The sequence below is a fragment of the Haliotis asinina genome, chromosome 3 (assembly GCF_037392515.1).
Source record: "Haliotis asinina isolate JCU_RB_2024 chromosome 3, JCU_Hal_asi_v2, whole genome shotgun sequence".
In the NCBI taxonomy this organism is placed as follows: domain Eukaryota; kingdom Metazoa; phylum Mollusca; class Gastropoda; order Lepetellida; family Haliotidae; genus Haliotis; species Haliotis asinina.
This window is the reverse complement of record NC_090282.1, coordinates 31567513-31582677: the sequence shown is the minus strand read 5'-3', so window position 1 is coordinate 31582677 and position 15165 is coordinate 31567513. Positions and strand designations below refer to the sequence as shown.

Here is a 15165-nt window from a genome sequence, read left to right as displayed (position 1 = left end):
TCTGTTGTAATCGTACAATGTGTGGTGCCCCTTTTTAGTGGTTTCTGCCATGATCATGTTGGAATATTGCTTAAGTCAACAGGATAAGCTGTTTAATCAGTGTGAGTTTTTTGCATAAACTTCAAAAATGTCTTTCTCAGATATGACAGCTATAGATGTAATGAATTTGTCTTCTGCCATTGCAGTTGGTAATTCTGCTGGACTGCTGATGGTGAGCCAGAGTTCCCTAGAACAGCGAGCATTAATTAGAGAAGATCTCGACACCATTGCTGACAAGCACCGCAAACGTCACAAAAGTGCAGGAGAGTATCAAGGCAAAGGTCGTTCAAACAGCTTATTTGCAAGTTGGCGCCCACGTCACCTGACTGGCGATGGTGAAGTATCAATGCGTTTCTCGGAGCTTGTTTTGAAGGACAAAGCAGGTGACGTGCTGAAGGGCGACACGTCTGTCTTCATAGGTGTCAAGGAGGAGGATGTGAAGGACAGTGGGGTGGAACTGGATGAAAATATCCAGACAGGCAGTGATGGGGAAGGCAGTCAGACAAGTAAAGAGAGTCAAGCCAAATCTGACCCTGAGTGCAATTATTCTGTTCCATTGACTATTAATGTTGAAATGGTGAATGGATGCGGAGAAGAGGCCACCCCCACTGGGACAAGTAAAAGTCCATCTCAAGGTACAGGCACACCAGTTACTGAAAATGACCCTCTTGGCCATTTCAAAAATCCTGATGGTGCTTCAGAAGTTTCCTTGATAAACAAGAAGGGAGACAACTCTGTAACGTCTCCTGAAAATAGGCCATTCCTCTGTAGTACACCATTTGCAACAATTGATGAAAATAAACGGACATCAGAAAGTGAAAATTTGTATTCTGAGTGCAATAGTGGGAAAGGTAATGGTCTGGACAGTGATATGCCGTGCAATAATGTGAGCACGGCATCAGGGCCTGTTAAGAAGTTGAGTGACGTAGGAAGGACTAGTAGCTCCCCAGATTGTCTTGGGGAAGCCGAGAGAAAAGTTCGAACAATGCCGGGAAAAAGTCAAAGTGTTCAGGAAGACCCTCCAATTAATTCGTCGTTATCATTAAATGAAACTCCAGAAAAGCGAACCAGACCGACAGATTTTGTGTTAAGAAGGACACAAAGTTTGAGAAAAACAAATGAAGTCATTGGTGGTGCTCTAAGGTTTGCAGCAAAGGCAGCTTTCAGTAAGTTCAATGAGTTGAAGCAGTCTATCACAACACCCAGCAAAACTGGGTCCAACACATCACTTGCCAAGTCTCTAGAGGAACGTGATAGTGGCACAGGAGACGATGAAAGCAACAGTACGGTTCATGAGCGAAGGTTTGGAGGGAGTCAGGATTTACTCAGTCGAGACAGCAGCTCTGACAGCATGAACCAGAAGACTTCACAGCTGTCATTTGGTGAGGGTCTTGACACTGAAATTTCAATACAGTCTCCTGGTTCCATTTATATATATTTGGGGTTTCATTACAATCTATTGCATGTACTCCTACATCCCATAGTTGACTAATTCCAAAAATACCTATATGCTTTAGCTTTGACGCTTCTATTTAGCTGTATACATGTTGCATGACTAGCAGTTTTTTATTCATCTATTCATTTGTATGATTTCTTTTTGTATCACTGCCTGAGTGTCACTACAAGTGGAAAACAATACGTGTATTCTCACTTTTGCTTAAACTGTGTAGGGACACAGATAGCCCTATGGTCAAACATGCTTCTGTCTGTTCTTGAGAAGTACATCGTACCCAGATTGTGTAAATTGATGCTCCTTCTGTTGATCACTGGAGTGTCTGGTCCAGACTTGATTATTTACAGATCTTTCACCATATAGCTGGAATATTGCTGAGTGTGGTGTAAAAGTAAACTCACTCACTGACTCTTTAGAATTATCTAATTTAGCCAAGCCAGAATCTGTTGTTTCTGGCTTCCAATATTCACCTTGGTACATTTCATTGGTTTGCTAGAACTGTATACATGCTTATTTATGGTGCTCCAGTGTGAACCTCTGCATAACATGACCTCATGATTTGGCTGAAATCATGTTCAAAAGAGCTTTACACACAAGTTTTCTCCTCATTCGGGTTCACTGGATGGAAGGAGTAATCTCATGGTTTGATTTGCAGGAAGTGCCCCCTCTCCATCCTACATGGAGAAGTACACACCGATGATGCAAGATATCAGCAGCGACAGCCTCAAGTCAACATCCCCGCTAGAGAAGATCCTCGCCCCTCCTACCAACATTGCCATGGAGGTTGAGATCAGCAGCTGTTCCAGGTGTACCCGCTGTCATTGTCTTGTATACGATGAGGAAATAATGGCTGGCTGGTTTGCAGATGATTCCAACCTCAATACCAGGTAGAAACCTGTTTCTTGACTCCCATATTAAAGTCCTGAATCATCTTCTTACATCTGTTTACTTTCTAGTTTGAATAACACAGTGACCGCCTTAAGGGTGATAGATGTCCAAAATTGGATGTAGTGGACTCAGATATTCAACATTATTGGTCTTTGGCATCAGTTGCTTTAGATATAATCTCTTTTGCGGTTTCCTTTTCAGAAATTGAAGGCACCTTTTTGAAACTAATGCTTGAAGCTAACTTAGAACTGCTTTCCCAGTGGCTAGTATTTACTCTCTGTTACTTTCTTGGTCAATGCTAAAGGTCATCATCATGGAAATGGGATGTTTTTATATCTGTGTAACAGTCGTGAGATCTCAGTGTAATGAAATTGCCTTACAAAATTCACTCGCTCACCCTAAAAGTGTGAAGATTACAATCAGCTGCTTGTAACATTGTCATTGCTGTATTCATCAACGTATTCAGTAACAAAAAGATGTTAAGTTGTATATGGTGGTGTTCATGAAATATTTTATCTATTTCAGCTGCCAGTTCTGTCCGGCCAAATTTGTTCCACATCTTCAGATTTATGTTAAGGTAATATCATTTACTCTGGACACAAATGTACCTGATGTGACATATTTCTTTACAATGGCTGGGTATAAGTTGTAAGCGAGGTCATCCTAGTTTTGCGGAACCTTCATTTCATAAAATATCCCCTCATGAGGGACCTACCTGGATTACCCTCCATGTCAGAGATATTCTGTAGCAGTACCTCTGCATTTTAAACCTATGAAGATCCAGGGATTAGGAAAGACATGGGCCATGGGCCAATTTGCACACTAGAATGAAAAATGTCCCATTATAATTTTGAAGTTTACTATTGACACAAGAGCAATGGCTTCTAAATTCAGAAAATGGCTAATGATCCTGAAAATGGCCCATATAGCTGGAATATTGTATGCAGTTGAAAGCGGTTTTTTATAAGTATATTTGCTGAATCATGTAAAAGCAAATGACAAAGGTCTTCCTTTTATTTAAGCCTTCGTATCTGTAACACTAATTAATGACTTAACCACCAGGCTACAGAAGCACTGATAATGTGTGTGTTTTAGAAGCACATGTCTTCCGTTTGATTTCGAGTTGAAGTGATTATCATCATAATTAATTATCACTGATATTGGATAAGAGATTAGTTAAGGATCATTAACACTACGTAATGCATCTGTTTTCAGGACTGGCGAGGCACAGGGAAATGTCCTGTTGTGAAAGATACCTCTAATCCAATGGGTGATCTCACGTGTGATTCTGACAGTCATCTAAAGCCTCCAAACTCTGTAGAGAGGCAGCTAAGCTCAAACTCTTCCTTATCAAGTTGTGACATCCCTCCTATGATCGGTGATGCCATGGAGCTGGATGGCCCACTCACCCCTAGTCCACTAACTAGTCCTGATAATCGAGCAGACAGTCCAGTAGAAGATGCTGGTCCAAAGCACCAGCTCAAGTCCATGAGTCCATCTGTAAAAGATCCAGCATTCTTTGATGCTGCTATTGAAGCCAGACGCCGCACAACCAGTGAATGTCTGACACATGCAACTGATAATACATCCTTTGGTTCATCATTGGAGTCAGTAGACGGGTTCAGCTATAGGCCGATGAGGTCACCATTGAGCATCTCCATAGGTGAAGAGGAGGAACTGCCAACATCACCCTCTGCAGTTCCTGAAATGAAGAAAGACTTCATGGCAAGGTATGGCTATAATGCAACCAGTCATTTGGCTAAACATAACAGGAAATTTGAGGTATTCAATCATTTAGGGGTAACCAAGTTTTCAGTGGTGTCACAGTTTGCTGTTTAGAGTTGCCTCCCTTGCTTAAAGAACTTTTGTGGGTTGAAGTCCCAGATTTTCCCTCAAAATGATTACATTTTGCAGCTAATTTTCGGGAGGAACCTCCCTTAAATTGTAAGGGTCAGCATATTGTGAGTGTTCAGAAATCCCAACTCTTTTGGCATCAGGTCCATATTAATAAGTTTCCTGTAGTCCATCATAGTCACTTTGATCTTGTCACTCCTATTTAACGTACACATCCTTAAGTTACTGAATGCTTCCCATAGCAGCATTAATATGTTTATTCACTCATCTCAACCAGTCATTCTGAGTTATTGCTGAGGTTGAATGTGGATGGTGTATTTAAGGTCTGCATGTTCCATCCCACCGATCGTTGTGCCATACCTGAGTCCACTGGTGCTGCGGAAGGAGTTGGAGTATGTGTTGGAGCATGAGGGAGACCAAGGTCTGATGTCGGACACATTTGTAGATGAACATCCCATTATCTTCTGGAACTTGGTACGTAACGTGTTCTTGCAAGTACAGTTTATCAAGCCTTCTTCAACAAAGTGATTAACTATAGATGGAATCTGTTACTGCATGTTAGTAACCAGACAGTATTGGTAACTATTTGAAAAACTGCTTGATAGGATTTGATAATAAGTCCCATTGTTCGAAAAGTAGATTATGAGCAGATGTTCAGATGCCTGTTTCTATAAGACATTCTGTGTTATTTGGGTTTTTTTTGTTCAGATCTGGTACTTCCGACGTCTTGAGGTTCCTAGTCATCTACCAGGACTACTCCTGACTGCCAAGACCATCACAAAACCGTCTGAGGTAGGCAGCTTCTGAACTGACAAGAGTGGTATCATTGCAAGACCTTTGTCACATTCTTCGTCTTTTCTTATTATTTCAGTGATGCAAAACTTATTTGTCTCACTTAATGATGACCAGGATGATGGTACATCATGGTCCAACCTGGATATGTGTCAGCACTATAGCCTCTCCGTAATCCTTCTTCTGTTGCATTATTGCGCTGATCCTTATCACTGATTACATACTGTTATCTCCATTGTTTGTCTACTCATGATGAAATTATCAGTGTGAGAAACTATTATTGGGACATATTTATTAATAAAATCTGACTGAAATATGTTTTGAATGGCATGGAGCTTTAAAAACTGTTGTGTTTTTTCCATATTTACAAAGTCATATTGTTGAACTGTCTGAAGACTTCATGTCTCAAATGACCCTGAAGTGATCACAAGGGACAGATTAGTTTAATAGTCCTGATGATGTTGTTGCTTGCTTAGAGAATATTAAGGAAGAGGAAACAAAGCGATTTAAATTCCAGAGAATTCCAATTCATATGTAGTTGCTAACATTTCAGGGATTGAAACATGACAACCTTTATGACAGACGGCACGTTCTGATCCGGCCAATGTGGGACAACACACGTATACATGATGAGATGGGATTGCCCATGTACACAGCCTGGAATGCAGGTACATCATCTACTTCATAACACCATCTTTAATTACAGAACTGAGATTTGTTTAACAGTATGACAAGCCGTTAAAACTAAAGGAAGATTTCATGCAGTAGCAACACATGCATATTATAAACAACAACATTATTATAAATTATGGGAACCTGATATCTATGCAGACTTTGACCACTAGTTCAAATCCTCAAACGCCTGAAAATTTGTATGGCTTAGTAAGCTTAGATAATAAATAGCAAGATATTGACATTATACGTCTGCTGAAAATGATGTTAAAAGCCTTTATTCAACAAATAATCCTGAACATTGTTGAGTCAGTCTGCTTCTGTGTTCTTCCATTTGCAAATATTTTCCCCACATGAATTCATTACATGAAACCGTTTATGGTATGTGTCTGTTGCGATGTTCATGGAATTGTTGAAAGCTGCTATGGCTCTTTTCCCTTCATTCGGGGTAAAATAGGTCTTAAGCAACCCGTGCTTGCCACCAAAGGCAACTATGCTGTCTTCAGAGGCGACTAGTTTCAAGTTGGGCAGATGGATGCTCATGCTGTTGACCACTGGATTGTCTGGTTAGGACTCAATTATTTATAGACCGCCCCCACATAGCTGGAATATTTCTCTGTGTGGCATAAAACTAAACTTGCTCTCTCACTCTTCTTCTCCCTCACAATGTTATTGAACCCCCGGTTCTTCTGTTTTACAGGTCATCGGTCTACCGTGGTGGATGCACTTGTCACAGAATCCCAGCCATTCAGTCGAGCGTGAGTAGAATCTTCAGGCCCCTGTCTTGCCTGTAGTGGCATATCCAGCCTTATCTAAAGGAGCTAGCAAAAGTGGATGCTGAGAGTTCATGTGGAGTTGTCCCTCTTCATTCATAAACATGGGCTCATGTCTCATTTATCCGGTTATGTCATTGTACACAGTAAACTTAAGTAAATAATAAACTTAATGAACCGTAGATTTTAGTTTGTGATGATTTCATGATCGGAATGTTTTTCTAAAGTGGTCACAGCCTCCAAAAACCAGTTCATATTTTTGAATTCATTTTATGTGTACTCTGTGTTAACATAGTGTAATGTATTTCTTTATGCTAAGTTATGACATTCAGTGACGTCCACATTAACTCTTTTCTGGCCACATTTAGTAGTGTTGTCCATCCAAGGTGCAGCTCATGTTGACACATCTTCTGGTATGGTGTTACAGACAAATGCACCAGATCATCTCCAGCATCCAGTGCAATGATGTCCTCTCACCAATCAAGCTTATCATGAACAACAGACGACGACATCGGCAGAAGAAGCACCAGTTCCGGAGTCTGTACAGAGAGATTCTGTTTTTGGCCTTCATTGCATGTGGCAGAGAGAACATTGATCATGGTGAGTAGAAATAAACACCTAGTTGCTGATACTGACATGAATAATTAGCAAAGGCTCGACCAATTATCTTGCAGTCTATCTTTTATGAAGATGTTTACATTTCATAACACAAAAGTAACTGAAAGTGTTCTATGTAGTGAATTCTAAGCATTCTTAGGGTCAAGAGTACCACCATGAACAATCATTCTAACACAGAGGTAGAATTGTATCTGAGCCATCAGATAAGTAACATTCTAACATGAAGCATTTTCAGGTTATTTCTGTCATGGAATCATGTTAATACTGAAAGGGAAACAGGTTATTTAGATAAAACAACTTATTTTTTAGATGTCTCACTGTCAAGCATGTGACCTTCTATTTGATATTACAAATCACTGTACTTGAAAGTATTGCTAACTATTTTCATTTCAAAACAAGGTACCCAGAAGAAAGTACCCAGAAATGAACTTCAGGTATATTTCATCTTGCAAATAAAGTTTGTTAAATTCTTTCTTTTCAGATGCATTTGATCGTGAGTTTTCCTTGGCATTTGACAAGTTAAACCCAGCAGATATTCGGAGGCTTCAAAATGATGACAAACCTCGAGGCGAGGGAGTCATCTGGTGCCGAAAAGTCTTCGGGGAGCTTGAGGTGTGATATTGCTCTTGCTTCAAGAGATGAAGCCAATCAGCAGAGTACAGTGTTACTACATAAACAGAGGAACTGGAATATTGCCGATACGTTACAATACAGAAGTACGGAATAATAGTGATATGACTCATTTGTAATATTACAGAGATAACAACACTTCTAAAGCAATAGCACTGTGCGATGAATTCTAGAGGAGTCTGTGACCAAAGTGTGGAACCGTTCTCTGACTTTAGAATAATCGAGAACTGTTGGTCTCATATTTTTTACTGTGACACTGGAGGCCTGAACTGCCACAGTGACTTGTGTCACAGTGTGTTCAACTTGGCTGTGTTATTCTTGTACTATTTCTCACAATTTGTTTCCTAGAAACAATGCACGATTTACATAGATTTGTTATTCTTCATCATTCCATCAGTTTTATAATGAATGGGTTTTTTTCTGTGGGATTTAGCTTGATCACAGGTTTTTGTTTCACCTTTTCCTCTGAGTATTTCATGGTGGGCTCCTCCATGGGTGGGTTTCATGCCAACGAGTCACTTTCTTGACATTCAACTTCTTTATCCGTGTCAGCTTTGCTGGACTTTCATTTCATGATTGTAAAAGTAAATCCTTTTATGACACCTAAAACCTTTGGTTTTCATGGTTTGTCAGTTTTTATTAACAAATTTCTTATTTTGTGTTAAGTTTTTGATGATCCTGATGTATGTGTGGCTCCTGTAGATATAACTGTCTGACTTCAGGATCATAGCTGTTCTCAGCTCTACTAGGGTGTGATGTCATAAGCTATGATGCTTTACGATGTGTCCTTTGCAGTATTTATATCTTCCTCCCATTCTGTAATAATTATAAATTTGAATCGGCTGTTTCCTACATAATGAAAAAGGTTTTTTCATCACAATGTTTGATATCTCAGCCAACTTGAACTCAATCTTGAACTTTGAACTTGTGTAGCAGTTGATTCATGATACATAAAGATAATGTTTGTTCTCGAGTGTACTGGAAGGCAGTAGAGAAAGATAATATAGAGTGCTTGCATCGCTGATTTGAAATTGGGGACAGAACAGAACTCTGCATAATTTAGTAGCCTTTTTATTGCTTTGATCCCATAGTCAAGGCCTCTTATCAATATCTGGGAGATATGTATAGAGATGCTATTCCCATGGCGTTCAGGATGGACATGTCATGCCATCAATTTATATATTGAGAACTTTTTAAGATATTCAACAGGTACATTTTAGGATATAGGCTTAACTGAAGGATGTTTTATTGTTTATCCATAGGCAAAGCAACCATTATTGTGGTATTCTTCATTCTTCAAAAGTTTAGACTTACTTACAGCACTTACTTTGTGTTATGTACCTATATGGTTACATCAAGGATTGATTTCTCTGTTAACTTGTTGGAACTATCTGCAACCTTTGCATCTAATAACTGTAGAAAGTGCAGATATCATGAATGTGAACTGCTGCGCTTTTAGGTCAAGTTTTGTTAAGAATTTGCCAATTTTCACCGAGTTTCATCATTTATTCAACATATGTCATATTTGGGATTTCACTTTCTTAGTAAAGTACAAATTCTAGTACTTTTTTCGGTTGAGTCCCATCCGGGATTCGAACCCGCACCCTCAGAGTCAGGCACCTAATCGCCAGCACACAAAGTCAGCCGCCTAGCCCGCTCAGCCACCGCGACTTCCACGAAAGTGAAATCCCAAATATGACATATGTTGCATTTGACCACTTTCTAAATGGCATCGTGTAATCATTTCATCATTTATTGTACTCATTTCAATTATCTTTTCAATGTTAGAATTTGTTTTACAATACATCAGTCCACATGTAAACAGAACTTTTAAACAGTATGGATGATTTTGCAACATGCAGTTTAGAACAGTTGACTGAAAAAAGGGGCTACATTTACTCCTAAACCTATATAGGTATGTCATTAGGTAATAGGGGCGGTGGGGTAGCCTAGTGGTTAAGGTGTTCGCTCGTCACGCCAAAGACCCGGGTTCGATTCCCCAAATGGGCACAGTGTGTGAGGCCCATTTTCTGGTGTCCCCTGCCGTGATATTGCTGGAATATTGCTAAAAGCGGCGTAAAACCAAACTCACTCACTCACTCACTCACTCACTCACTAGGTAATAATCCTTCTGAACCTACTTGAGGCGTTGGAGTGGCATAGTGATTGAAGTATTGGCTTGTCATGCCAAACACCAGGTTCGATTCCCCACATGGATACAATGGGTGAAGCCCATTTCTGGTGTCCCCATGCTATGATATCGCAGGAATATTGCTGCAAGCAGCATGAAACCATACTCAGTCCGAACCAGTTCAGTCATCATCATTTTTGCTGTGAAGAAACTGAAAACACAAGGCCACTTTCCTTGCTGTGTACAAAGTATAATAGTTCATTGGGTGAAAAGGAGCATGGGTGCTGCTACTTCCTGTGCAGAATCTATGATCCTGGGTTTGATTCCCATTTCTCCCTGCTTGTTTCCAGGTCTGTCAGCAGCATTCCTCTGGTTGTTTTTTTTCCAAAGTGGTTAACGTCTGAGACCTGTATCAGTTTTGTCATTCCTGCCCACACTCAGATGATGTGCTGACATCTTACTGGAATACTGACTAGACCAGGAGTTGATACTTGCTTTTTTTGGGCCATTACGATGTTAAGTCCCACCATACTGATTCTGATTTGCCTATGAGAATAAGTGTTTATTGTTCCCAGGTTGTTCCTGTTAGAATAATCAATGAATAAAGTGTACTGTGAACTTGGAAACTCAGCTTGATCATCCTGACTTCTGATAGAAAAAATGTGAAAATCCGATCTTTACAGATTGACCATTGGTTCTATGGATTTACATCAGTCCTCATCACATCTTGTAGTACTGATAAGTTGACCTCTTCTGAATGGACCCAGGTGTCATTGTACATAACAGTCTCTGTGCTACAACAGTTTTAAGTCTTATCTTAATGTGTGAGAGTTATGATCACTTAACACTGCACTTGCTTTGACCAGTGGCACCCAGAACTGTGCAAGGTTTCACTGTTTAGTCATTCTGTGCAGTGGATCATCTGGGTTGGGATTCATGGGGTACAACACCCATCCACATCCCCCTTTAAACTTACATTAAAACCCACATACGTTTATCTGTGTAACAGAAGAAAAACACAGAATCATGAGTTGCCTTAACCATCTTGGCCCAAATTTCTCAAAACAAACTTAAGTTTTCGCTCAAATCTCAGACTGAGTTTGACAATAAGAAACAGCTGCATTTTTAACTCAACTGCATTTTTTTTCATATAATAAAGTTCAAACCACCAGAGAAATCTGTCCACGAAACTCAGATTGTCTACTAAGTTAGAGGTTGATACTGATTTCCGTTCACTCTGGAAAATGCTTGTTCCTGCGTTTTCTCAGAATGAGCAGAAATTTGAACTTAACTTTGTTTCAAGAAATCAGGGCCTGGTCTAACAAGCAGTACTCATCCCACCCACTTTATTTAAGTGTTAACCATCCTTTACAACATCCCTACCCCTCCTCAGAGTCAGGTAGAGATGACGTAATGGCCATGGTTAACTCTAGTGAAATCAAGGATGTTCTTTAATATCATTTTTCAGTTGTACATATTTATAGTTCTGTCCGATCTTTCACACACTGATGCACTCTGAGATGAGCTATAGACATATGATACTACTTTCCCCATGTGTCAACTTTGAATTCCTTTAAACAAAGAAGACAAACATTAATGGATATCAACTTCCTCAACTTGTTATTGCCTCTATGGTGCTTGTTGGTTCCTGTGGAGCTGTGCATGGTCTCAGCATGGTCACACCATCACACCAATTTGGGGCGGACCATATCTCTTTGGGATGAATACTGACACAGCCATTGTTGATTGTTACATATTGTTGATTGTATCCATTGTTAATCTCCATGTAGTCAAGTCCAGTTTATGTTGAAAGCTTTCAGCCCTATACATAGTGCTCACAAGGTTTGAGTGTGTACATACTTGCAGTTGGTCACTTGTAGTCCTTGCTGAGTTATTGAAGAACAGTATTATGTACAGATGTAAATACCCTGGGAACGATATAGATATTTGTATTGGAGTATGTGAAACCATCAGTAGATGGGAGGGTAAATATGTATGATATGTGAGTCTACAGGCACTTCAGAGAAATTCTGAAAACCTTGTTCCATTATTTTTTATGTGAAACATGTTTTGGTTTTTATGTGGATGTTGGTTTTTTGGAATGGCCTTGCCTGAATTTGAAACAGGCTTTGTCCAGATCCACTCAGTAAGCCTTTCTTTACAAATACTGTGATGTTGCAGTGAGATATGTTATTTATGTGATTCTTTCGTGGGATTAGGCCCTGCCTCACAAAGCCATTTTATGCTCCATGAAGGTGCAGTAGCTTCTAATTTTCTCAAATCAATGAAGTTTCTTTGAAAAATATTTCTTTTAAAGTTAAACCCTTAGTTCTTAATATATTCATTCCTCGATCTCAACACTAAGTTGTGTAAACTCCTCTGTGTTAATGTGATGATGGCTTTGTTGAAGTGCTTGGGTGTGCACTAGTATAAGGAACCAGTTTAGCATCTTAAAGTGAGACGTCGGCAAAGACATCGGGCTAACCTGTCCAGCCTCCTAGAGATCATGTTTTATACACAGTTACAATGCTAAAATTTCTTTTATACATTTGAAGTCTTTTGAACTAAAGATGACATAATTTAATCTTATGCTTCACAATACCTAATTAACATGAGATGGAATAACTAGATATGAAACTATTCTGTTGTGATTCAATGCTGACACTTTCACTCTGAGTGAGGATAACATGATCTAGCTACCAAACCCCAAAGGCTTTAGAGTCAAGGTGGATACTTGTACAGCAAAACAACCACTTTAGCACATTTGAGCAGGTGCAATGTTTGGAATCATTCATTTTTTCTTTGTATGTTTACTTGAGTAGTTAAGAGTGGAGAGTTTCAGAATTAACACCAGGGTCGGTTCCATAATGTGATCATAGCACTACTATGACAGTCCTAAGTCTGTGTTTTAGTATGAGGGTCGTGGTCTCTTTCCTGCTATGAACACTTTGTGGAACAAGGACCTAATCTTGCATGGTGTCTTCAATGTATTATATAAAACCTGATGATGGCCAGAAGTGGTTGGATGTTTAAAAGATGCTGGCTGACTGTGATGTAGGTAACAATAATGGTTGTGTATATTTAAGTGATGTAACTTGTACATTTTATGTCGGATAGGATAACCGCTAGAATTGTACAGATTTCTCCAGTCCTTGTCTTACTCTGTGTTCTGTCCTCTTGCGTAGCAGCAGGAGCACTAAATGTGTCTCAAACCGGAACTAGTCCAGTCTGTTGACAGCTAAATCAAGGATGGGAATCAAATTTTGTGTCCTGTTTTCTATCTTTGAAAGAATTCATTGTCTGTCTATTTTGTGCTATGTGTAACAAGTCATTCTTTGTAATGACACTGAATCTTGGTTCTTTGATACTGGTGTTAAAAAACTGCATGAAGTGCTGACTGTTCACTGTGCAGATCACATAATAGTTTTGTACTTCATGGTTTCACTTTAAATATACTAGATGCTTATTTTGCGAAGTTGGTCCATCTACAGGAACAAAATACTGCTTCCTTGAAATTCTGAAATGATCCACTTGTTAATATTACACAACCTGAAAACTGAGTTGATATTCAATTATTTGACCGCATATTAACATATGTCCAGAAACAAATGTTTTCACTATAAGAGATATTGAGTGAAATATTTTTGTAGTATATGTTAAACATGTTGAGATTATGAGCCAGCGGTGGTGGTTGCGATGCTTGTGCAAATTAGTACAGAAAAGATGCTCAATCCACTAGGAAACTAGTCCTTATGTCTTTAAAGAAACATGGCAATACAGTTTTATTGTATGTGTATGATCATGTGTAGCTATGATGAAATTAACAGTCCAGTGTTTACCAACATGTCTGTGTATCATTTGGGACATCCATGTATGTGATTGCCAGATAATTATGTCACTTGATTGAATAAAACACTTTGAATTGATCATACGAGGATTCCATTGTTCATAAATAAAATACAAAATTTCTTTGATTTTACAACTTGAACATGCATTTGTGATGCTTTCTATCGCAGGCATTGAATCACTAGGATCAAATGGGGAGACTTTTGTGCATTGGGGCTGGGATGATACACTATACCAAGACATGATAGGTGTCACAATATTTTACCTGCAATACGATACATATAACAATACATACACCTTGAAAGAATGACACAGTATTAGATTTAAAATGACTTATTTCATGGAATATGTGTATAACATAAAAGTTATTGTTATAAATAAACGAATAATCCTAGCATACGTACACGCGTGTATTTTTTTCTAAATAAGTACCTTAACATGTATAAGATATACTGTTTGGTTTCTTTCTTTTTTTTTAAAAAAAATAAAGGCTGTGTATCCTTTTGTATCGACAGACCAGTCACTGATACGATAGCTGTATCAAATGAATGTATCGCGATGTATTAGTGCAATTGGTGAATTGTTGCAGTTCTACTGTACATAGAAGCTACATGGCGTTTACGACTGAGTTAAACTGTTTACTGAGGTAATAGTTCCAACCTGTTTCCTCTTGTGTCATGGTCTGGAATACCTTCAATCAAGGCAACGCATGGTTGACTTAATCAACAGAAAGCGTGGGTAACCTACTGAATAACAAAACCCCAGAGACCAGCCATGGCTGCCTTGTATGCAGTGTGTGCAAAAGTTTCCAAGTTACTCAGCTAACTATACCTGAATGTTTCTAGCCCATAAAATAATTCACTAGTCCGAGAGTTGAAGGTACACAGGGGGTTTCATCTTTAAGCTGAAAATATGGGAACGTTTTTATCAGACCATAATCGTACAGGATTCAAAAGTGTATTATAACACAACAGGTCGGAAGGAGTGGTATGTTTACAAAATGACTGCATGAAAATAAAGTAGCCAGTTGGGCCTGTGACTGTTGAGATTTGTTGGGAAAATGGTATTTTTACCAGTGCTTGTATGATGTCCATGAGCTGTGTATGAGGTGTCAGTCCCAGCTTACATTATTGGATACTGTCTATTGCAGGCAATATCTTGCTCCAGCTTTTAAGCTTATATATATGCATAAGAATGAAACTGGTAAACATTATTTTAAAACAATATAGACACTCCAGAAAAGGCAAACTACACTAACCTTCTAGACCAGGTACAAGTAGATGTAAAACATGGGCAATTCCTCAAGTACAAGTAGATGTAAAACATGGGCAATTCCTCAAGTAAAAGTAGATGTAAAACATGGGCAATTCCTCAAGTACAAGTAGATGTAAAACATGGGCAATTCCTCAAGTACAAGTAGATGTAAAACATGGGTAATTCCTCAAGTACAAGTAGATGTAAAACATGGG

At 39.0% G+C, this 15165-nt stretch overlaps 1 protein-coding gene across 2 annotated transcripts in view; it reads left to right on the top strand.

The window, feature by feature from the left end:
• The window catches only part of LOC137277801 (C-myc promoter-binding protein-like), a 76201-nt gene extending 62424 nt beyond the window's left edge, over positions 1-13777 (top strand). The window contains exons 27-36 of one of the 2 annotated variants that reach the window (XM_067809736.1): positions 186-1421; positions 2148-2379; positions 2906-2957; positions 3596-4110; positions 4558-4708; positions 4943-5026; positions 5580-5694; positions 6399-6456; positions 6899-7071; positions 7571-13777. In XM_067809736.1, the coding sequence (XP_067665837.1) occupies positions 186-1421; positions 2148-2379; positions 2906-2957; positions 3596-4110; positions 4558-4708; positions 4943-5026; positions 5580-5694; positions 6399-6456; positions 6899-7071; positions 7571-7707 (2753 nt within the window). In that variant the 3' untranslated portion in view covers positions 7708-13777. The remainder of the gene's footprint in view (positions 1-185; positions 1422-2147; positions 2380-2905; positions 2958-3595; positions 4111-4557; positions 4709-4942; positions 5027-5579; positions 5695-6398; positions 6457-6898; positions 7072-7570) is intronic. The other variant, XM_067809737.1, reaches the window with a different exon arrangement.
• Positions 13778-15165: the final 1388 nt, after the last annotated feature.